At 39.4% G+C, this 25734-nt stretch overlaps 1 protein-coding gene across 1 annotated transcript in view; it reads left to right on the top strand.

Moving 5' to 3' along the window:
* The first annotated feature begins 10378 nt into the window (after positions 1 to 10378).
* LOC126418821 (molybdenum cofactor biosynthesis protein 1-like) overlaps positions 10379 to 25734 on the top strand; it is a 117922-nt gene continuing 102566 nt past the window's right edge. The window contains exons 1-2 of the mRNA XM_050085765.1: positions 10379 to 10574; positions 22302 to 22526. Coding sequence (XP_049941722.1) covers positions 10386 to 10574; positions 22302 to 22526 — 414 coding nt within the window. The 5' untranslated portion in view covers positions 10379 to 10385. The remainder of the gene's footprint in view (positions 10575 to 22301; positions 22527 to 25734) is intronic.

Below are 25734 nucleotides of genomic sequence, written 5' to 3'. Positions count from 1 at the left end.
GAGAATAGAAGCTTTCGAAATGTGGTGCTACAGAAGAATGCTGAAGATTAGATGGGTAGATCATGTAACTAATGAGGAAGTATTGAATAGGATTGGGGAGAAGAGATGTTTGTGGCACAACTTGACCAGAAGAAGGGATCGGTTGGTAGGGCATGTTCTGAGGCATCAAGGGATCACCAATTTAGTATTGGAGGGCAGCGTGGAGGGTAAAAATCGTAGAGGGAGACCACGAGATGAATACACTAAGCAGATTCAGAAGGATGTAGGTTGCAGTAGGTACTGGGAGATGAAAAAGCTTGCACAGGATAGAGTAGCATGGAGAGCTGCATCAAACCAGTCTCAGGACTGAAGACCACAACAACAACAACATCCCTACTTTTGATATTCGTATCTGTAAGTCGCTTTTATTTCTTTAGAACTGCACAATACAAGTTTTTAGGCCTTAAGCTGGTACCTGTGGATCAGTACAAGCCTGTTCTGTTATTCTCCTGGATGTTTCTGGTATGGATGAGTTTAGATCTTGCATCAATAAGTTTGTGACACTGCAAAACATTAGAGTTTTTCCAAAGCCCTCCAGTGCCCCAAGTAAATCATTTTTGTGGACTTGGCAGCAAACACTGTGTGCCACACCATATTTTATGTTTTCCCTTTTTGAGTTTAATCTTATTCCTGTCTTATCATTTGTTAATGTGACCTTCCATTTTCTGTAGTTAAAGTACAACTCAATCCATGCAAGGGGAAGACTTTTAATGCCATACTATTTTAGCTCCCCCTCACAGAATTTTTTAATCTAAACAGTCAAAGGCTTTGGCAAGATGACAGGGGGGATAATTTCCACTATTTAATTCTACTGGAATTGAATGTTTGAGATATTATGTTGGATTCTCAGTATAGAACCTTTACAGAAGTCAAACTGTGTTGTTAAAAAGTTACTCTCTGAATGGTGGTTCACCATTCTAAGTGGATTTAGGTTGAAATACTATGCAGAGATGAAGAGGCTTACAAAGGCTGGAATAGGCTGGTGAGATGCACCAAAGCAGTAGTTGGATGAAGACCACAACAGCAGACTTCAACTCAGTTTATTGATGGAAATCCAGCTCTTGCCGAAATTAGCTCTCTCTCTCTCTCTCTCTCTCTCTCTCTCTGACACACACACACACACACACACACACACACACACACACAAAAACACACACACACACACACACACACACACACACACACACACACACACACACTCTTCCTTCTACCTACCACTCCATCTCTCTTACCAGTGTGTTCGCAAGGTGATGGGACATATGATTCATGCCCGGATGATATGGTGGCTCGAGTCTCACAATTTTTGATGAATGCACAGTGTGGCTTTCAACACGGCATTCTGCAGTTGACCGTCTCATTATTTTGCCCACCCATGTCATGAATGGTTTTCTGCAGAAATCCCAGACTGTCGCCGTGTTTTTCAATTTGGAGAAGGCCTATGACACCTGCTAGAGAGCTAGTACCCTCCATACTCTTCACATGTGGGGCTTCCGTGGCCACCTACCCTGTTTCCTTCAGACATTTTTAAAAGACTGAGTTTTCGAGGTGCATGAAGGGTCTCCCTTGTTGGACACCTTTATCCAGGAAAATGGAGTGTCTCAGGGTTCCATTCTGAGTGTCATTCTCTTTGCTATCACCATAAACCCTATAATGGCCTGTCTCCCACTGGGCATCTCCGGCTCCCTTTTTTTTGACGATTTTGCCTTCTATTGCAATTCTCTATGAACCTGTCTCACTTAGTGGCATCTTCAGCAATGTCTTGATTGTCTTTACTCCTGGAGCATCGACAATGGCTTTCGCTTTTCCACTGACAAAACTGTCTGTATGAATCCCACGAACGCTGACTGCAAATTTGTATGTCCGTCTGGTTATTTGACCTGTTGTGCTGCCATTCACAAACAGCATTCCAGGAGGTGTTTTCCTACAGGATAACACTTGCTCACATACTGCTGTTGTAAGCCAACATGCTATAGTGTGTCAACATATTGCCTTGGCTTGCTCGATAACCAGCTCTACCTCCAATCGAGCACATATTGGACATCATCTGATGACAGCTTCAACCGATCCACAAACATCATTAACTGTCCTTATATTGGCCAACCAAGTGCAACAGGCATGGAACTCCATCCCACAAACTGACACATGACACGTGTACAACAGCGTACCAGCATTTACATTTATATTTGCAGTGGCTTATCTCACACTCACATTGATCTCTGATCCTGCAACGTTAATCACTTTACATATGTTGTCTCAACAAATATATTCCTGGTATTTCATTACTCTACATTAATTATTTTTTGGTGTTGCAAATTTTTCCGTCAGTGTACCTGGCCTTTCTTTAACCACCCCTGGTGCAATGCAGAATTTTCTTCCCAGTAGCGAGAAAATGCCGTTATTCCAATTTTGAAATCAGATAAATTGCCTCTTCAAACGGACAGCTGTCGTCCAGATTGTTTACTCAGTGTCCTGAAAGTTACTTGAACATATGGTTAGTCGAAGGCTGTATTGTGTCCTTGAATCCCCGGATCTTTTGGCTTCGATCCAGGGTGCTTTTCGCCAAGGGCGCTCTACTGAAGATAATTTAGTCCACTTGAAGTGTGCTATCTGAACAGCTTTTGCTCAGCATCAGTTCCTTGTTGCAGTTTTCATTGACCTGCGTATATATCCTATGATACCACATGGTGCCATAACGTCCTTGCCACCTTAAAGGAGTGGGGCCTCCATGGCCCACTACAGATTTTTATCCAGAACTTTCTTCCATGTCACACTTTTTGGGTACAGGTTGGTGCCTCCTGTAGCATCCCCCCCTGCAGGAGAAGGGGCTTGCACAAGGTTCTGTTTTGAGTGCCGCTCTCCTTTATGCGGCTATCAATGATCTGGCGGCAGCTGCATGACATATGGTGTCCCCATCTTTTTTGTTCGTCCGCGACGGCTATTGCTGGAGGCAGAATGCAGGGAGCAATACACTAAGCACAATCCTGCGCATTCACTCATAGCATCCATTTTTTGGCTGCCATGACCTACGTTATGCATTTCTGTCATTGTGTTTTTTAGGACTGGTCTTTGATGCCTAGTTGACATGGCTTCCCCGTCTTTGTCAACTAAAGCAGACATGTAGGTCACACCTGAATGCTCTTCTATGCCTCAGCGACACCGACCGCGGTGTGGTCCACTCTACTTTAATATGGCTGTGCAGTCACACCTAGATTACAGGAATCTCTCATATGACTTTTTATCAGCTTCAACATTAAGTCTGGATTCGATACACTATTGTGGGGTAAGACTGGTAACAGGTGCCTTTGGACTAGGCAGCAGTTGCACTATTGTGTGTTCTGCACCATCAAAAATTGATGGCAGCTGCTCGCCCATAGTACCCTAACTGTCATCTCCTCTTTCTAGATACGAGATCTACCTCCGAAAATGGCAACACAGGTCTGGGGTTATGATCACCAAGTCTGAGTCTTGGTCCAGCACACAGTTTTAATCTGCCAGGAAGTTTCATATCAGTGCACACTATGCTGCAGAGTGAAAATCTCATTCTAGAAAACTCTTTAACTGGAATTCTCTTTACATATTGGCTATTTTCTTCACATATGTGGGACATGGTCTCATCTGAAAAGTGAAAGCAAGCCTGTAAAAGAAAGGGGGGGCAGTTCTCAATTCTTGAGCAGTGACCCTCTTTTTTTTTCTTTTTCTTTTTTTTAAAAAAAAGATCCTTTGTAATTTGGGTGAGTTTATGTTCAATCCTTGCACCCAATTTACTCTTTCATCTACCTACTTTTTTTCTCGTCAAGCAGAACGATATTTATGCCCGTTGCTTAATACCTGTTTTGTATCACTTACAATGCTGGTATTTATGAATTTTTCTTTGTAGTGAGGTCTTGCCAACAGCAAATTTTCTGGATGAAAAGTTGCTCAATCTGCTCATATACTTTAAAATTTAAAAGTAAATCTAGCAATGCTCGAATGTATACAAAATACTGATATACCCATTTTCAAGTTGTTGTTTAAAGATTCGCGACTTTTAAAACTTACGTAGATTATCTTTTTGATGATAGAACTTTACATAAGAAGTTATTAAGAACATTGCGAATATCACATGACGAACAATTGAATGACTAAAGCAGTGTTATCAACCCTCATTCATTGACACATGTAATAAATTCATCGAGTCAGTGAAGTCCAGAGCTGTTGTAAAAATTTCTGAAATTAAAAGTATATATTACCTAATGAATGTAGTATTTTGGGGTGAAAGAGCACAATAATTATTATTTTTGGAATGTAATAATTCACTATGGCTTCATTTTAATTCTAATAAGTTTCACACTGTAATGAAACAATGTCTAAATGCCTCTCTCTCTCTCTCTCTCATTTGTTATAACTTACCGCTGTTATTTTGTATTTGTACTGCAGTCATTACATTAAAATTGGCTATATTGATTCTACAATTTATACTATTATGTTATTGCTAAGAATTGATTTAAAGAATAAACGTATATATTTATTTGTAAGATTTTGTAAATTTATACCACTGGAACTCTTTCAAAATATTTGATTGGGTAATACTGCCAATAAATACAATGACTTTCTTTCTTCTGTTTATGATTGTAATAGATGTTGGACACTTTGACTCCAAGTATGTTATACAGAAACGCAGTGATTTTTTACAAAAGGCAAAACTATGTGTTCGAAGAATTGCGGAGAGGAGGGTACGTGATGTATTTTATGTAGGTTATAAAGAGTAACTATAACAACAAAAACAATAAATTATTGATAAAATTATTTAATCGAATAGATAAAAAATCTACACACCAAGTGGCAGCAGAACATGCACATAAAACACTGTTGTGATTGGCAAGCTTTCGGAGCCAGTGGCTCCTCCAGATAGAAGCATTGAAGGGGAAGGAAGAAGGGTAATGGAAAAGGCCTGGAGAGTTCCAGGAAAAGGTGTAGATTTTGGGAAAGTCACCCAGAACTGCGGATCAGGTGAAAAATAGAAACGACACATGTCATATACCAGCTATTATGTAAACACTGTTCAGCTTTCTACATCTGCATGACTACCACCAAATTATCAGTTAGGATAAATGGGCATAGGCATAGTGTATATACTGGAAACTCACAATATCCTGTTGCAGAGCACGCTCTACAACATGGCATACGTGACCTCGACACTTGTTTCACCACACATGCCACCTGGATTCTTCTGCCAGACACCAGTTTCTCAGAACTCCGCAGGTGGGAACTAGCACTACAACGTGTCCTTGGCTCTCACCACCCACCTTGCCTTAATTTACGTTAATTTCTCCTGTCTCAGCCTTTCTTCACTGTAATTACTCTTTGCTTCACTCCGTTTTAGCTTTCTACATCTTTCATTGTCTTTCCCGTCTATTTTCACTGCCCCCTCCCACAGCTGTTGTATACAATACGCTTAGCTTCTCACTCTTATTAAGTCATGTACAGTTTTAGTAGTAATCTCTGTCTTGCATATTACCCTGTCTTCCACCTTTAAGCTCTCAGGTTTCCGAATCTTGCCTGATGCAGTCCCCAACAATTAGTATTTCCTTCTCATCCTGTACGGTAAGTCACCCATGACCCACGGTTCTGGGTAACTTTCCCAAAATCTACCCCTTTTCTTAGACCTCTCCAGTCCTTTTCCTTCACCCTTCTTGCTTCCCCTGCAACCCTTCAGCCTGAAGAAGGAGTCACTGACTCCAAACGCTTCCCTATCACAACAGTCTTTTATGTGTGTGTTCTGCCACTGCTTGGTGAGTAGATTTTTTATCTATCAAATTAAATAATTTTATAAAGAGTATCTGTGTGTGATGTTTTTATTGGTATACAACTTGTTATAAACATAACTTATTTTTACCATTTAATATGTTTCCAGATATTTACCAGTGGTAAAGATGAAATTGGGTTGATTGTACTTGGTTCTGACAAGACACAGACTCCACTTGATTACCCAAATGTGAGTGTGGAATTTCCTCTTGCACTGCCTACATGGCAGATGATATCCATTGTGGAGAAATCTTTACATGATAGAGAAATAAAAACAGATTGGATAGATGGTGTTGTTGTTGGCATGCAAGTCTTGAAAGATGAGCTAGATTAAGTATTTAAAGCTGTCTGTTTCATGACATTCCTGGAACATGTTCCAGAATGTGTGTTACACAAATCACAGTGACATAGTTGTGACTTTATAAACTTGAATCAATATGTTTTTGTAATGAAAAAGAAACAGAACGCACAATACCTGCAGAAATAGGAAATTTGTTTGTGTGATTTTACTGTATGAATGTTTTTTACAGTTTTTCAGCTCAATAATTAAGGAGGTATTGATACAAGGCTTTGACAAAAATCCATCTGTCACCTACAATTCCAGCCCTGTCACTGGCATTCCCTACCCCACAATATGACTGGGCCACCATGAAAGCATCTACATCATTGTCAAATTCACTGAAACTACTGCATAGCAATTTACTTGAGTATGGCTGCTGTTGTGGTCTTCAGTTTGGTTTAAGCACTGCGTCAATACCTTCTCTTCATAGCACTCGGAGGTCGCGATCTGCAACTGTTTTTACAAATGGCAAGAGAACTTTTCCTCTAGTTGCTTGTTTTTCAGTGAAAGATTCAAATATTTTAGAATGTAGTGCCTTATGTATATCTGTTAGAATAGCCACAAGGTCTGAAAGTTATTTTCAAATGATAGAGCTCTTCTACACAGTATTGAAATTCACAGATTCTTCCAACCTGGTCCACCAATGTCTTACATACTCCTCTTCCTCCATGAATTGTTTCCAGCATTTGGAGATGAAACATTAGGCAGCAAAACGTGCCTTATAACCAAAATCTAATGAACATATAATTAAATTAACCAAAGATGTAATGTTGCACTCTCAGGTAAGACTGATCTTGAATGCAAAGCCAAAGTGTGAATTAAATGTACGCTGCAACATTCATCACACTTTTTGTTATTGAATTTATTCACAGTGCCATAGGGAGAACTGAGTTTATGTGTTTTATAGAGTCAGATACACGCTGTGGCACAGGGTGCTGTCTGTTATTCACCTGACTATGATGTGCAGGAATGGTAGTCTTCCTTCTTCTTTGGTCTCCATAGTGAATTTGATTTTGTGGCGTGTGGAGTTCACATGTACAAAGAAGTCAAGAAGTTTGTCTCTTCCATGAGGCCAGATGACAAGTGTGTTATTTACATAACAGAAGAAGAAGAAGATGGATTTCCATTTGGATGACATCAGGGCCTCTTCCTCGAAGTGCACCGTAAACATATTCACAATCTCTGGTCAGAGTGGCCTGCCTATTGCGACTCCATCTGTTTGCGGGAGGGGGGTGTGCCACAAGTCAGTGAAGTGGGAAAGCTGACCAAGTAATATGCGTGACGTGTCATACCTCGACCGATATTGAGAACAGAATAAAAAATTCAGAAACATTACTTTTCAGCACTCCCATGCATATTCTGTATGCAAGAAAAGCTTATGGAGCAGGTTTCTCATTCAGAAATTCTATTTCAGTGTTGGTTGTTTACACGAAGACCGTGTTAAGCATAATGGAAGAAGGAGAAATGTTTATCAGCATTCCAGATTTGGCAGTGGCAGGCTCATGGTCTGCTGAGACTCTGGTTTATTGTTTCACTATATTGCTGCTTGCATTGCTCAGAATCTCATTTTGTGCGAACATTGAATTGGTAGGTTCAGATGGGCCATGCTAAATGCCTTGCAGGGCCTCAGTAGTGCCACCCAACTAGCACCTGAGAGGGCAGACAAGTGTTCGCTCATGCGTACATGATCCTGCAGTGAAGTTGTGTACATTTAGTCAGGAAGTGGGCTTGTATACAGTGAGACAAGTATCCACACAGACAATGTGATGGCATCTGGAGCAGCACAGACTGTCAAGCCCTTAATGCAGCTCTAGAGAGAGGTGAACTGACAGCGGTGCAACTAACAACAATGCCAGACACAGGAATGGCACTGTGTCATCGTATCAGATGAGTCTCGGTTCTGCAACATCGTCACAATTGATGTACTTGTGTGTGGAGGCTCTGATGCCAACAGACCTGGCCAGATTGTACCTGTCATTCCCATGCGGGTCCAGCATGTGATGTGATGGTATGGGGTGCAACTGGATACATGTCACAACCTCTGGTTCGCATCGCCAGTAATTTGGACAGCAGCCATTGCATTTGTGTTTTGTTAAGGCCTATCGCTGTGCCCTATTTTCAAGGGCTCCATGATGTTATCTTTTAACAAGATAATGCAAGACTACACATCACCTGAGCTGTACTGAGCTACCTCGATACAGAGAGTGTTCCACTGTTGCCATATCCAGCATTTGCTTCAAATCTGTCACCTGTGGAGAACGTCTGTTCACAGAATGCCAAGAGATGGGTATGCCACCAGTCGCCAGCCACCAGTTGCCAACCACTACAGTTGATGAACTCTGACATATGACATACAGTTGAGTAGCATGAATTAATGTACCCATGGCTGTAATCCAACCTCGATTTGATATCCAGTGTGATGAGAGCTGTTCTGCTGTTCCAGTTTCAATACTGAAATTCATATATTATTTTTATGCTATCCTTACCAGATTGGACTGTGGTGTCATACAGCATAAAATATCTTACAACGTGTTGAATCAGTGATGAGAAGTGTAGAACAGCCAGCAGGGGATAGATGTTGGCAATGAGACAGCTTTTATGTAGAACAGCAGTACAGTGTTTTACAGTGCATAATACTTCCACTGATTGAGAACAAAATGTGCAGTTTGCTGTCATCCATTTTCACAAACATAGCCTTGAAAAATAATGTTGACATTACTGTGCATTTCACTCTGAGGCATATTGCACTCTGAGAATGTTCATCGAATTCAGTTACTTTGTATTATATTTCAGTAACAGTGACATAATAGCAAATTGGACTGTATGAGTTTTTATTGATTTTTTTTCCAGAGACACACTACCATTTCTTCAGATTTATTTAATTTGGGTATAAATCCTTTCCAGCATATATGCTGTACACAAAATGTTGAACATAAAATATAGCTATCTGCTGATTTAACATCTTGCTGAGTATACCAGTACAATGTTCTGTTGTAACACATAGTTCAATGTATTTTACACACTTATAAACTTATTTATACAGTTATAGTAATTTATACCATTACATTAATGTTGTACCTTAATGTTCTGGAAGATGATATTATAAGGAACCTCATACTTTTCCTGGATGATAGAGTTGTCTATAATGAATTATTGCCTGAAAAAGATCTGCACAAATTTGAGTCAGATCATAACATTTCAAATTGGTCCAAAGATAGGCAACTGAGTTTAAGTTTTCAGAAATGTAAATTGGAGCACATCACAAAACAAATAAAAGACAGTATTGTATGACTACATTATCAAATAATCACAGTTTTAACTGGTCAACTCATACAAATATCTGGATGAAATGAAATGGTGACATAGACTCACTTGTAGGCAAAGCAGAATGCAGACTTCAATTCGTTGGTAAGATACTGGAAAATGCAATCAGTCTATAGAGGACATTGCTTACAAAATACTTGTGTGGCCCATTCTAGAATATTGCTTAAGTATGACCCATAACAAATAAGGCTAATGGCAGACATTGAATGTATACAAAATAGTGTAGCATGATTGATCATAGATTTATTTGATGCTTGGGAGAGCATCAAGAAGCTACTAAAAATTGGAAATGCCAGACAAGTGAAGATAGACGCCAAATATATGACAAAACCCAACTTATGAAATTTCAGGGACCTGTATTAAGCGAGGTATTTAGGGATTATACAATAACCACATATGTATCACTCCTATAGGGACCATGAAGGCAAGATTAATTACAGCATGCACAGAACCATTTAAAGAATCATTCTTCCCACACTCCACATGAGCATTGAATGGGGAAAAACCATAATAGGTGGTACAACAATGTACTGTGTCGGACAAACCCACAGTGGTTTATACAGTGTGCATGGAGACATGGAATCAGTTGACAGTAGCTGGGTAATGGTTCATATTGATTCCCATTTCCCTGTTGCAGTAGGTGATCTTATGCCTCTAATTATTTTTTCATTGCTATCTTAACTTGCATTCTTCAATTCAGTTTATTAACCCTTCTTATCTCTTTGTATTAGGGCAAATGTACAGTTAACTTTTAAGGAATTTGTATTTTCAATTTATCAACTGGAGTTTTGTTTCATATGCAACAGCAATGTTACAAATTATTTGTTTCAGTTTGTTTAGAATAATTTGCTGTTTCACAGGTGCCTTGAAGAAAATAAAAGATCTCGAAAGTGTCTTAATGACAACCGATGGCCTCATATTGACAAGACAGCTGGTTGCCTTGCAGAGGGCAGGGCTTGACGGTCTGAACATCAGCTTAGACACCCTGCAGTCCCAACGCTACAACCAGATCACGAGGAGGAAAGGCTGGGAGCGTGTCATGGCTGGCATAGATCTAGCCTTGCAACTTGAATACGACCCTGTGAAGGTATTACTAGTGCAGCTGTCATCGCATGCAGACTTTCATAAGCAAAAGATATAAATCTGTTGTTAAGAATATCAATACAAGAATCACCATTTTAAAGCAGTACGCCCTCACCCTCGCCCCCATCCCTGCTCCCACCCTCACCCCTGTCTCCACACTGCAGCTGTAAGTGAAGGAAGGTATATTAAGACAGAAGAAGTAAATTTTAGCTGACGATGCTTACAGTTTCGTAGTTTATACAACATAAAAAGTATGCCTTGCAAGTTTACCAATTAAATATCTTATATTTTCCTCCAAAGAGAGTCTTATGAGACTCAAGATCTTTATAGTTTCTCTTTTTTTCTTTTGTGTCTTTAGTTTAAAGTAAGTTTCCTCTATTGTGGTGTTGTTTTGAAAAAAATACTCAATTGTTTGGAAAAATTATTCTTAATTCTGTAGTCACACTTTTGTTGTGTCTAAGTACTACTGGTTTCAGTAGTGAGTACCGGCATCAGTTCATCTTATTATCAAAAATTTCTTTGCAAAATAAAAGCTGACCACTGTGGCCGAGCGGTTCTAGGCACTTCAATCCGGAACCGTGCTGCTGCTATGGTCGCGGGTTCGAATCCTGCCTCAGGCAGAGATGTCCTTAGGTTAGTTAGGTTTAAGTAGTTCTAAGTCTGGGGGACTGATGACCTCAGATGTTAAGTCCCATAGTGCTTAGAGCCATTTGAACCATTTTGCAAAATAAAAAGCTTCTGTACAACTGCAAACTAGACATACCATTTTCAGGGTGCAGTTCACATCTATTGAAAGCACAACAGTGACCTTTACTTTTAGTAGATAAGACACCTACTGGGGTAAGTGACTTGATGAATGCACACAAGAAGTTGTCATTTATTCCACATGTAGCTGCCATGCAGAATCATATTTTGTATTAGTTTGTCCTTACTCTTCCAAAAGGTTAAACCTTGTCTCTGCAGCCACAGCTTCCTCTCTTCAGCAGTTGTCTTCATCTCCATGTGTGAAGAAAATCCCATTCATTGATCATATTGTTTAAGTAGGATGTTCTCAGTCATCCCCTTGTTTTCTTACCTACGATCTTGCCTTCAGAAATGTTTTTTAAAAGATTATCATCTCCAGTTAAGTGTCCAGTGTATTTTGCTTTGCTCTGGCCTATAACTTTCAGTGGTTCTTTCTTCTCTCCTATTTCCTTTAATTTTTCTGTCAATGCAGCTAGTTCTTGTACTTCTCCTCCAGAACCACATTTCAACAGGTTTGAGGTGAGCTTCCTTTGGCTTTTCTAATGTACAGATTTTGCATCTGTGTGTCAGAACACTCCACACAAAGGTCTTTACAAATATTTTCTTAATGTGGGAGCTGATATGTTTATTCAGTTGCAGCTTCTTCTTATTTTGGAAGGAACTCTTCACCTGTGCTATTCTTTTCTTGAATGCCTTGAAATATTGGTTGTTTTCTTGCAAAATGCTACTGAGATAGTGAATTTCAGTTCCTTTCTTGAGTTGCTCATTGCCTGTTCTTGTGTCAGTCCTACCTCCACCTCCTTTCTTGTCTGTAGCCATAACTTTTGTCTTCTTTGTATTCATTTTTAGCTTTAGTTTTACCATTTCTTGATTTAAGGCCTGAAACATTTTATTTAGTTCCTACTCTGATTTACTATTGCGATGTCATCAATCTGCAGTGTATATGCATGCAATTAAGTCTCCATATCGACATCATGCTCCAAAAACCACCTAACTGTGTGTGGCAGGGGGTACGTCTCATGCTACCAACTGATCCCCTCTGCCTTGTTCCATTTGTGAACAGTGCTTCGGAAGAATGACTGTCAGTACGCTTCTGTATTATCTCTAACTTCTCAAATTTCCTTCTCGTGATCATTTCGTGAATTGTATATGAGAGAAACTATTATGTTGTCAGACTCTTCTCGGAAACTACTCTCTCGAAACGTTGGTAGTAAATCTTTCCGTGATGCACAACTGCTCTCTTATGGCATCTACCACTGGAGTTGCTGAGCATCTCTGTAATGATCTCACAGTGACTAAATGATCCTGTGACAAAACACTCCGCACTTCATTGGATCTTCTTTCTCTCTTCTGTCAGTCGTACTGGGTAAGGACACAGGGGTAATTTACATTCACTTAAGATTCTTCCTGTGGATGTTAGTCTGGCATCTGCTTTTCTATTGCTGTTTTGTGTGGTCATTCCACTTTAAGGTTGCTCTGGATAGTTACTTCTAGATATTTTACGGTAGATTCTGTTTCCAGCAATTTGTCATTAATAGTGTAGTTGTACAGTATTGGATTTTGGATTTCTTTTCCTGTGTGTGTGTGTGTGTGTGTGTGTGTGTGTGTGTGTGTGTGTGTGTGTTACATTTATTTATGTGCAGGGTCAACTGCCAGAGCCTGCATCATTCACCAATCCTCTGCAGGTCATTGTGCAAATTGATACTGTCTTCTGTTGTTGATACTTTCTTATGGACAAGTGTAATACCTGTGAACGATATTAAGGAGCCTCTGACACTTTCTACTGGATCATTTATATACATTGTAAATGTAATGGTCCTATCACATTTCCTTGGAGTATTCCAGAAATTACCTTTTGATTCTTGTCATCTTTTCTTTGTTGTTGTTATCACTTCCTTGATGAACATATTAAGGAAGTAAGGTGATAGAAGGCACCCTTCTCTCACTGCCCTTCTGGTTTTCCTTCTTTCATATCCGGTTCAGTACTCTGATTTTTGTATATACTCAAAATTAATCATCTGTCCTTCCACTTTGGACATTACTTTAAGGAATGATGATATAATGGTAATCTGTTTATTAAACAATATTTTAATGATACACGATGCTTTCTGATCATATAGTGGCTTGATGATGGAATTTGATACTGAAATTAGTAATCATTAGACAAAATAAAAGTGAAGCTATAATAAAAGAAAGTAATATTTTGGATCATGTCAGTTGTTGTTCCAAACAACAGCACGTCAGGAATAGGTTCAAATTGCTCTGAGCACTATGCAACTTAACTTTGAGGTCATCAGTCACCTAGAACTTAGAACTAATTAAACCTAACTAACCTAAGGACATCACACACATCCATGCCCGAGGCAGGATTCGAACCTGCGAGCGTAGCGGTCACTCGGCTCCAGACTGTAGCGCCTAGAACTGCACGGCCACTCCGGCTGTCCAGGAATAGGTACTAAATTATTTGTCCGCTGATGACCTCACAGCTTAGAACACTAAAACACAAATGTTAATTGTTTGTTATGTGCCCTGGTAGAGTGTACAACTGTTTACAGTTCACGATTGGTTGTTGGAGATTGGGCGTTACTCACATAGTGTATTTGGTGCACAGTGCAGAAAAAGGCAGTGTCCAGAAAAGTAAACAAGTGTAAAGGCAAAAGTTTCATGACAGGATGTTGTGTCACCATACTTGGAAGACAATTATAGCCAAAGACAGAAATTTAAAAGAAACTGGCTCATTTGAGCTGCGGAGACCTAGTCGAGGAATCTCAGTAGATAATTGTTAGCACAGTAGAATTTATAAAGAGACAATGTCAGTTCGTGTGAGGGAAGGTTGATTGGTAAGTACCTATCAGCTTTCTCATAAAACTCACAATTTGAAGAATACACATCAAGGAAAAGGTAGAAGTCCAACAGTGTCGAATCTAGACAATAATATCGATCATCCAACAGTTTTGCAAAATCCCCAGTTGTACTTACTTTACTTACTTACTTACTTACTTACTTACTAACTTACTCAGATTTACTGTGTACCATACAAGGAATTGGTTTCCACTAGTTCACTCGATCAGCTGCCAAGTTCTCACCTTCCTCCAAGTTTGTGTCCATGCATTGAAGATTCATTGCAAAAGTTCCAGGTGTTAAAAGGTCTTCCTGTACATCTGTATCTGTCCATTGATTTCAACAACAGTGGTGATTTTGGGATTCTTCCACCTTACATGCGTAGAACATAACCTGCAATCTTCAGTCTTCTTTCAACAATAATTTTGTGCAGGCTGTGTAGACCTCGTATTCTCAGCACTTCATCGTTTGTAACTTGGTTGGGTTAACATCTTCAGAATTCATCTCTAGCATTGTTGGTGAAAAATATGGAGACTGTGTGCTGATTTTACTGACATTTTCCAAGTCTCACACATATAAACGATAAAGGAGTACAGTCAAAGCTTTGTTGACATATTACAGACCTAATTGCCATATGGACTGATTTTCCAGTTCTGCTGGTGATTTCTGTATCTGTGACCTCATTATTACATATAAAGCTACCGAGATATGGCATCTGTCAACATCTTGTAGTATCTTCTATTGCAATGTAATCGGGGAAGAGACAAGTAATTTCCACTTACTTTGCACATTCTGTTTGCCTTAACCCCTATTAATTTTTAGCCCTACACAATAGGGCATTTAATGAGAAAGCAGATAAAAATTAACTTGATGCCTTCAAAGGAGATGGTTTCTACTAAGTCTCTACTCCTTCAAGTCTGACTATGTAAGTGTAGACCAGAGATGGTTTGAATTCAGAGAAATAGTATCGACATCAATTAAGAGATATATACCAAATAAATTGAAAGGATACCAAATAAATTAAAAGGGTGGTGCACAAAATATGTCAAAACTCAGCTGCAGAAGCAATGAAAAAAAGCATGTCAAAATTTAAAAGAATGCAAAATCTCCAAGATTAGCAATGTTTTACTGAAGCTCGAAACTTAGGGTGGGTTTCAGTGCAAGATGTCTTTAATAGTTCCCATAGTGAAACTTCGTTTTGAAATCTGGAAGAAAATCCAAAGAGGTTCTGGTTGCATGTATAGTACACCAATGGCAAGACACAACCAATACCTTCACTGCGCAATAGCTGTGGTAATGTTACTGATGACAGTGCTACTAAAGCAGGGTTACTAAACACGGATTTCTGAAATTTCTTCACCAAAGACAACAAAGTAAATATTGCAGTATTCAAATCAAGAACAACTGCAACTGTGAGTAACTTAGTAGTAGCTCTCCTCAGTGTCATAAACCATTTATGTTTCTTTCAGAGAATGTTGATACAATAGCTCCATTAGAAATCATATATAGCTGCTCATTTGATAAAGATCCATACCTAGAGACTGAAAAGTTGCTCAGGTCACACCAATGCTCAAGAAAGAAAAGAGGAGTAATCTACTAAATAACAGACTCATATCACTAATGTTGATTTGCATTAGGATTTTGGAACATAAATTGTGTTTGAATATTATGAATTATCTCAAAGATAATGATTCATTGATAAATAGCCAAGATAGAGTCAGAAATATTGACCTTTTAAAACACAGCTAGCTCTTTAGTCACACAAAGTAATAAGTGCTGTTGACTGGGGATCTCAAATTGATTCCATATTTGTAGATTTCCAGAAGACTTTTTGAAACAGTTCCCCACAAGCATTTTCTAATCATATTGTGTGCCTATGGAGTATTGTCTGAGTTGTACAACTGGATGTGTGGTTTCCTGTCAGAAAGGTCACAGTTCATAGTAATTGATGGAAAATCGTCAAGTAAAAGAGAAGTGATATCTGACATTCCTCAAGGAAGTGTTATAGACCACCTGCTGTTGCCGATCTACATTAACAATTTAAGAGAGAATCTGAGCAGTCCTCTTAGATGATGCTATCATTTACAGTCTTGCAAATCATTTACTGTCTTTTAAAGTGATCAGATGATCAAAATGAACTGCAAAATGATTTAGGCTACCTATCCATATGATGCAAAAAGTGGTAACTGACCTTAAATAATAAAAATTGTTATGTCTTCTGCATGAGTAGTAAAAGGCATCTACTAAATTTTGTTTACATGATAATTCACACAGATCTAAAGGCTGTGAAGTCTACTGAATACTTAGGAATTACATTTACAAATAACTTAAATTGGAATGCTCACATAGATAATGCGGTGGGAAAGCAAACAAAAGACTGTGATTTAATAGTAAAACATTTAGAAGATTAGGATTACTAAAGAGACTATCTACAACTATACCTGTCTGTCCGCTTTTGGAGTATTCTGCATGGTGTGGGATCCGTACCAGATAGGACTGACAGAGGACATCATTTAAAAGTTCAAAGAAAGGCAGCTCATTTTGTATTATTGGGAAACAGGAAAGTGCATGCCACAGATATCACATGTGAATTGGGGTGGCAGTCATTAAAGCAAAAGCATTTTGCTGGAGCAGGTTCTTAAAATTTCAATCATCAACTTTCTCCTCCGAATGTGAAAATATTTTGTTAGAGCCCTCTTACATAGGGAAAAATGATCATTGTAATAAAATAAGAGAAATGAGAGCTTGTACGGAAATATTGAAGTGTTTGTTTTTCCGCAAATGCTGTAGAGGAGTGTAATGGTAGATAAATAGGTTGAGGGTGGTTCTCTGAACCCTCTGCCAGCATTTAATTGTGAATTACAGACTAGTCATGCAGATATAGATAATGTAGATAGGCTTTCAATATTGTGCACCGATTCTCTAATTTTATACATTGCTCAAATACTTTCGTGGCGCTTTGGAGTGACCCCTTTAAAATAACAATTTACCAGTCTTCTTAATATGTATTTTGGTCACGAGGTTGATAAGAAGTTACAACAATACTCTCTTATTACTCCCCAGTTTTGGTTTTTATTAATGAACAAAATCGCCGCAGTGTTCCATAACAATTACGGGCTGAAGTTTCCTGCTGATGGAACCAATATGATTTTCTGTGTTTCTGAGCATACAGGTTGTGTACGCTGTTTGGAGTCTGGTGTATGCTGAATCAAATGTTTTTATTGTTTTGATCTTCCATCTGAAGATTGGTTTCATGGAGTTGCCCATGCTAGCCTATCCTGTGTGACCCTCTTCACCTCTGCGTAACTACTGCAGCGTACAAAAACTTGAACTTGCCTACTGCAGTCAGTTTTTGGTCTCCTACACTTGTTACCCCCATTATATTCACAGATAACCACATATTGTGGAAATTGCATATTGTAATGTAGGATGCAATAATAACGTACGGAAAGTTTCTGTTGAAAATTACGAATTATTTAGGAATAAAGCAGATGGCTCACCAAAAGGCAGAAGCACTGTCTCATCGATAGGCACACGAACAAAAGGTATGTAGAATGAGATTTTCACTGTGCAGTGGAGTGTGCACTGATATGAAACTTCCTGGCAGATTAAAAGTGTGTGCCGGACTAAGAGTCAAACTTGGGACCTTTGCCTTTCGTGGGCAAGTGCTCTTCCATCTGAGCCATCCATGCACGACTCACGACCCGTCCTCACAGCTTTACTTCCACCAGTACCTCGTCTTCTACCTTCCAAACTAAAAGGTACGTTGCTTGGCGAGCTTCCAGAATGCACTTTCTTTTTCTAGCTGTAGGGAAAACATGCGCGCGCGCGCGCACACACACACACACACACACACACACACACACACACACACACACACATGTGCATGCATGTCTCCTTATGTTGTGGTCGCTCAACTGCCAGCTCTTTACTGGCCCATTGTGAGTGTTCTGTAGTGAGGTGGGGCTTTAGAGTGGGGTAGGATGGGGTGGGTTGAGGCAATGTGAGGGATGGAGAGAGATGGAAGGGGTTTGGAGGGAAGCATTTAGTGGCTTGTGGGAGAGTGGGGAGCCATCTGTGGGCTAGCTAGGGGTGCAGGTAGAGGGGTCAGGCGACAGACAGCTGGGCACTCATAGACTAGGGTGTGACGTAAGATAACAGCACACAAGTAGCTGATTGGCGGGGGGGGGGGGGGGGAGGGGAGAGGGGTGGGGGAGTGGCATGTGTGTGTGTGGGGGCGGGGGGGGGGGGAGGGGGGCTGGTAGTTAACTTGGATTTAGGTCAGGAAGCAAAGGATGTGCTGTAAGTATGGCTACGAAAGTTGAGTATTCTTAAATAAGATCAGCTGGTGGCAATGTATTGGAAAGTAACTGGCACACAAAGTGCAATTGTGGCTCCTTTTTGTCTTTGTGAATTTTAAATAGTCTGCAGAGCAAATTGAATTAGGAGGATCAGGCATTTGTGTGGGTCTAGGAAAGTAAATTGTAGAGTCAGATAAAAGGCGCGCAAGACAGGAGGGGTACTACTGCTCATCACTGCTGTATCGTGCTACTAGTATGTGTCAGTGTGAGTGCACCGAGAGTGGTGTTGCCGTACATGCGTCTTTAAATTGGTCACCCACTGATCACTGCAGGCTGGCTGCTGGATGCCGTCTCTGGAAGCAAAGCATGTGGCGCGGTCCCTGCCGTGCCATCTGCTGGCGACTCGCACATATATAGGTGTGGAACAGTGCTGACTGTCTCTCTGTGTGATTCTAGTTTGTAATGTGCACATCAGTGTTCTGTGTCTTGTTGAGTCCTTAGAGGCATATTGTTCGGAGGTTATTATTAAAGCCATATTTGTGCGACTTGGATCACACTTCAGTATTACTTGGTTATTACATCACCACAAACATATGGACCGGGAATGTACATGCTTTGACAGTTTGCTACGTCTCTCTCTTCTAGGACTGACATGGTAGCTGCCTTGCATTTGTTAATGACTCTGACCTTGTCAACCAAAAACCGAATCTTAGTACAGTCATGATTTCCCTGAAGAGATTACATGACAGCAGAGACTTGTAAAATTGTGTTACCCATTTCTCTAGCCAGTGAAGATTCATTCTATACCTTCAGATACAGTGTCATGTAGGAGTAGAACAGCAAGAAATACGTAGCTCCTCTAACCGTAATGACAGTTTATCACCTCCCAACACTACATGTGCCAATGTTTCAGTGCATTTTTGAATATGTTTGTTAACAGATTCATCAACACAACAAAAATTTACGATCTCAGTAGCATCTTATTTCTTAACTCATACTTTACTATTCATCAGAATCTTCATCGCTGCTCTTTGATTCGTCAGAGCTCCCTGCTGTACTTTGTTTTATTTCATAGTCAGAATTAGTTGAAATACCACCTACCGTATTTACTCAAATCTAAGCTGCACTCAAACCTGAAAAATGAGACTCGAAATAAAGGAAGGAAAAAAAAAAATTCCCGAATCTAAGCCGCACCTGAAATTTGAGACTCAAAGTTCAAGGGGAGAGAAAAGTTTTAGGCCGCACCTCCAAATCGAAACAAAGTCAGTCCATTGTAATATGATACAAAATTTAGGTCGAATGAATGACGATACAGCTACAGTAGTTTGGTTCGAGTCGAAAGCTTAGCACTTAAGCTTTACCAGGTAGCCTTTGCTATGTGTCAGGCGCTCCGTCCGTATTTATACTGGTACCCTTCCTTTTTCACATGCTTCGTCTGGTTTGAATCAATTGCTTATTTCTCTTTGATCTGATAAGTGCTGTTTTCCTTGTTATAGGCGTTTATGTCACTCTAAGCTGTAAATACATTACTGTACTGTGTCATGCATTGTTTGTCGCATTCTGATAGTGCGTGTTTGCGGCCTGTCGTCGCTCGCGGCATGGCTTGCTTTTATGCACGCTACCACCGCCTACAATTAAAAAAAAAAAAAAAAAGAGAGGGAAATCGTCTCATTAGCGAAACAATGGCAAGAGACTATTTGTTGTCACTTACACTGCTGCTTTCTTTGATAATGATCAACAAGAACCAAATAATAGACTGCGTATGATAGAACATGTTCTGAACGAGAGTTAGGCGAAAATTTATCTCCATTTGAAAATCTTTGCGGCCGCTTCTTTAGTACATCAAATTCTGCACAGAAATTAGAGTCATCTTGGATATAAAAATCTAGTCAGTTGCCGTGCTTCATTTCTGACTGTATCACTATTAGGCATAAGAATAATACGAATATAAACATGACACGATACGTATATTCTTCCGCATTTGCTGTTGTCTCACTCTAGTTTCGTAGTTTATTAGGCAGGCAGGATTTAAATAAGATAGCAGCAAACACGAAAGAATACGTGGCAACATGTTTATATTCGTATTACTCTTATGATGAAGAGAATACTGCATGTGATTCACATTTCATCAGGTTCCTATAAGCAACCATCTCTTCTCACAGGTAGGAAAAAATTCAGAACGTAGAGTTGGCCATATTGGCAAACATCCGAAACAGTCTTGCCAGTCGGATTTTCGTAATACATTGAAGTTCTGCTACATTCGAAGATGAACAATACGGAATTTATATTTACTTCGTTGGATAATGTATGAAAATTGTCTTCCACCTTTTTTTTTAATTTATTTACTGACGCAGAGGTTTTGGCGCCAGTATTTATCTTTGTGCCTACGAAGCATGCCTGTGTAGCGCTACATATATTCGATGGCAAAAGTTAGTTGTGGCAGCACCTACCAAAATTTTTCAGAACTTCCACTTGCTTTGCACTCGATTCTAAGCCGCAGGCGGTTTTTTGGATTACAAAAACCGGAAAAAATGCGGCTTAGATTTGAGTAAATATGGTACATCCTCTCCTTTGGATTCAACTTCTTAAGTATTATCTTTCAAGTCAACACCTGCTAATCTGTGAGACCGAAATGATGAGCCATACTACTCTATTTCACTGTGCCTGTTTGTTTCATTTATATAACATTTTATTCCATCATAGATGCTGCAATTACAGTTTCATATATGCATTGCAGCAGCAGACACAATAAAAGTAGCAATCAGCAGTGCTTAGTTTGTTGAATGGGTAAAAAATATGCCATTGTCCCAGTTCCACATATCCCCAAAATTTGATTCTCCCAAATTCTGTACTCTCTGAAATCAAATGTTTAATCCAAAGATGAAAGTGAACAAGTTTGATGCAGTATTGCTAATATTGCTTATTACTCATCTTGCTAAATGAAGTGCATACCGTGTCTTTTCTGAAAGGTAAGCAGAAGTAATGCACATACCAGTTTTCTAAAAACTTACATTGAGATTGTGCTCTCCTTCCTCTTGTACAAATTAGTAGAGCCCTTCGGATTACTCCACGATATGCCTCTTGGCAAGGTGGTAACGACAGTATTATGAAAAGGATAGATAGGCACTCACTGTATAGTGTAGATGTTGTGTTGCAGGCAGGGGGGGGGGGGGGGGGGGAAATACACCACCCATTAAACACGTAAGCTTTTGGTGCGTTGGAGTGGGGAAAAAGATTGGAGATGTATGTAGTTTAATTTTCGTAAGTTGTTAAGATGGTTAACAGCTTGGCATGCTAAGATAAATTCCCACATTCTCTAAAAAGAGAGAAAAAGATTAATTTTACAGAATCAGTGAGGTATACAAATATAACAGCAGACTTGTAGAACCATTATTTTGTAGGTTAGATTAGATTAGATTCAGCTTTTGTTCCAAGACCCAAAAAATGAGATGATTCTCGTGGGTGAGTAACATGCCAGAAAGTATAACATAAAAAATATAAAACATTTGAATACCCTGATCATTTGTCAGGAGATTGTCAAACTAGGTGAATACAATACAAACTGGAACAGCTAATATTTTCAGAATTGATACACTGTCAAACTGAAACATTGTTATGCACTATTAATAAATTTATCAAACAAAAAGTACATAATCTTGACTGTTATGACAAGGTGCTCTCAGAACTGAAATCTAACAGACATTATTATTTAAGCTGGCCCAACAGCCACTGTTAAGATATTCATCTATAGAGTAGGATGAGTTGCCTATCAAAAAGTCTTTCAAACTCTGTTTAAATCATGCTTTATCTGGTATCAAGTTGTTAATGGTGTCTTTCTTCCACAGATAAATTGTGTTGTAATGCGAGGTTTTAATGAAGATGAAGTGTGCAGTTTTGTGGAGTTAACAAAAGAGAAAAATGTTGATGTAAGATTTATCGAGTACATGCCTTCCAGCGGCAACAAATGGAATGATGGGAAGATGGTCTCATTTAGTGAAATGCTCCAAATAATTAGAAAGCAGTGGCCTGATTTTGATCCTCTTCCCAATGGGCCCAATGATACCTCAAAGGTACGTGCAGTATTACTTATGAACATACATTGAAAATAATTTAATGTTTATGACTTACTACCAATCACAAGAATACTTCACATCTGCTGGTGGTATGAGAGATAGACTGGTTTAATTACATATTTCTCATCCCATTCAGTAAGTCTGTCCTGGCCTGGGTTTCTCTGCAGCTTTTCTGCAACTCTCCCCATTTCCTAAACCTTGACAATCCTTTTCTTTCTTCCCTTTTCCTTCCCCTTCATTGTTTCTGCCAGAAGAAGAAGCCACTGCCTCCGAAAGCTTGCACATTTCCATAACTTTAAGGGGAGTTAGAAGGGGAAAACATTCTTTTTCACTTTTTCGGGTTTTTATCTGATTATAAAATTTGCAATTTTCCAAATAAAATGATATGTATATTACTTATAAACTTGCGTGGGAAGTATTTTATTTTATTTTCTAAAATATAATCTACACCAGTTGAAAATGTTAAAATTTTTACATGCATTACTTCAAGACCTAATAAAATCGGTAATTTTTTATATACAGGGTAGTCCATTGATCGTGACCGGGCCAAATATCTCACGAAATAAGTGTCAAATGAAAAAACTACAAAGAACGAAATTTGTCTAGCTCGAAGGGGGAAACCAGCTGGTGCAATGGTTGGCCTGCTATAAGGCGCTGCCATTGCTCAAACTGATATCAACTGTGTTTTTTAAAATAGGAACCCCATTTTTTATTACATATTCGTGTAATACGTAAAGAAATATGAATGTTTTAGTTGGACCACTTTTTTCGGTTTGTGATAGATGGCGCTGTAATAGTCACAAACATATGTCTCATAATTTTAGACAAACAGTTGGTAACAGGTAGGTTTTTTAAATTAAAATACAGAACCTAGGTACATTTGAACATTTTATTTCGGTTGTTCCAATGTGATACATGTACCTTTGTGAACTTATCATTTCTGAGAACGCATGCTGTTACGGCGTGATTACCTGTGAATACCACATTAATGCAATAAATGCTCAAAATGATGTCTGTCAACCTCAATGCCTTTGGCAATACGTGTAACGACATTCCTCTCAACAGTGAGTAGTTCGCCTTACGTAATGTTCGCACATGCATTGACAATGTACTGACGCATGTTGTCAGGCATTGTCGGTGGATCATGATAGCAAATATCCTTCAACTTTCCCCACAGAAAGAAATCCGGGGACGTCAGATCCGGTGAACGTGCGGGCCATGGTATGGTGCTTTGACGACCAATCCACCTGTCATGAAATGTGCTGTTCAATACTGCTTCAACCACATGCAAACTATGTGCCGGACATCCATCATGTTGGAAGTACATCGCCATTCTGTCATGCAGTGAAACATCTTGTAGTAACATTGGTAGAACATTACGCAGGAAATCAGCATACATTGCACCATTTAGATTGCCATGGATAAAATGGGGGCCAATTAACCTTCCTCCCTTAATGCCACACCATACATTAACCTGCCAAGGTCGATGCTGTTCCACTTGTCGCTGCCATCGTAGATTTTCCGTTGCCCAATAGTGCATATTATGGCGGTTTAGGTTACCGCTGTTGGTGAATGATGCTTCATCGCTAAATAGAAGACATGCAAAAAATCTTTCATCGTCTCGTAATTTCTCCTGTGCCCAGTGGCAGAACTGTACATGACATTCAAAGTCATCGGCATGCAATTCCTGGTGCATAGAAATATGGTACGGGTGCAATCGATGTTGATGTAGCATTCTCAACACCGACGTTTTTGAGATTCCCAATTCTCGCGCAATTTGTCTGCTACTGATGTGTGGATTAGCTGCCCCAGCAGCTAAAACACCTACTAGGGCATCATCATTTGTTGCAGGTCGTGGTTGATGTTTCACATGTGACTGGACACTTCCTGTTTCCTTAAATAATGTAACTATCCGGCGAATGGTCCCGACACTTCAATGATGTTGTCCAGGATACCGAGCAGCATACATAGCACACGCCCCTTGGGCATTTTGATCACAATAGCCATACATCAACACGATATTGACCTTTTCCGCAATTGGTAAACTGTCCATTTTAAAACGGGTAATGTATCACGAAGCAAATACCGTCCGCACTGGCGGAATGTTATGTGATACCACATACTTATATGTTTGTGACTATTACAGCAGCTGGCCGGAGTGGCCGAGCGGTGCTAGGCGCTACAGTCTGGAAACGCGCGACCGCTACGGTCACAGGTTCGAATCCTGCCTTGGGCATGGATGTGTGTAATGTCCTTAGGTTAGTTAGGTTTAAGTAGTTCTAAGTTCTAGGGGACTGATGACCTCAGAAGTTAAGTCCCATAGTGCTCAGAGCCATTTGAACCATTTTTGACTATTACAGCCCCATCTATCACAAAGTGAAAAAGTGGTCCAGCTAAAACATTCACATTTCTTTACGTACTACATGAATATGTAATAAAAAATGGGGTTCCTATTTTTAAAAAATGCAGTTGATATGAGTTTGACCTATGGCAGTGCCATCTAGCAGGCCAACCATAGCGCCATCTGGTTTCTCCCTTCAAGCTAGACGAATTTCGTTCTTTGTAGTTTTTTCATTTCATGCTTATTTCGTGAGATATTTGGCCCGGTCACTATCAATGGACTACCCTGTAGAAAGCTGTGGATTGCTGTGTTATAAAGGTTAAATTATGTGTTTGTATTGGTAGCACTGTCAAAAATAGTATCGTATCTTTTCATAGTATAAACATGCTTTGTATATCGAAGTGCTAACGTTTTTCCGAGGAAAAGTGACGAATAGACTGGTAAATCTCTCAAAAAGTATGACTCCAAAATGAAGTGTTTTTAAGAAATGTGGGTTTCATGGTAATAAATTTTTTAATAAAGAGAAACATTGTGTTCAGCATGTGGTGTGTGAAGTTACAGACAATGAAATACTGGCAAACTCATGAGTATCTAGAGAAACACCCATTAGTGCTTCGAAGATTAAAATAAAACATAGTGATAACACAGTTATCTCAAAACAAAACTCATGTAAACGGTAGGTTAGGTTATATTCTGATACATTTACACATCCTAACAGGGGTGTTATGTGAATGTGTATGCTGTATGTATGTGGAGGGCCAGTTAGTTTACATGAAGACATTAAGGTATCAAATGGACTAGCCAGGAAACTTATCATTAATTCTGCCAGTTGTAAATACACTCATTCATTTTGGAATTCTGATA

The sequence above is a fragment of the Schistocerca serialis genome, chromosome 9, assembly GCF_023864345.2.
Source record: "Schistocerca serialis cubense isolate TAMUIC-IGC-003099 chromosome 9, iqSchSeri2.2, whole genome shotgun sequence".
In the NCBI taxonomy this organism is placed as follows: Eukaryota; Metazoa; Arthropoda; class Insecta; order Orthoptera; family Acrididae; genus Schistocerca; species Schistocerca serialis.
This window is presented reverse-complemented; position numbering and strand designations above follow the sequence as displayed.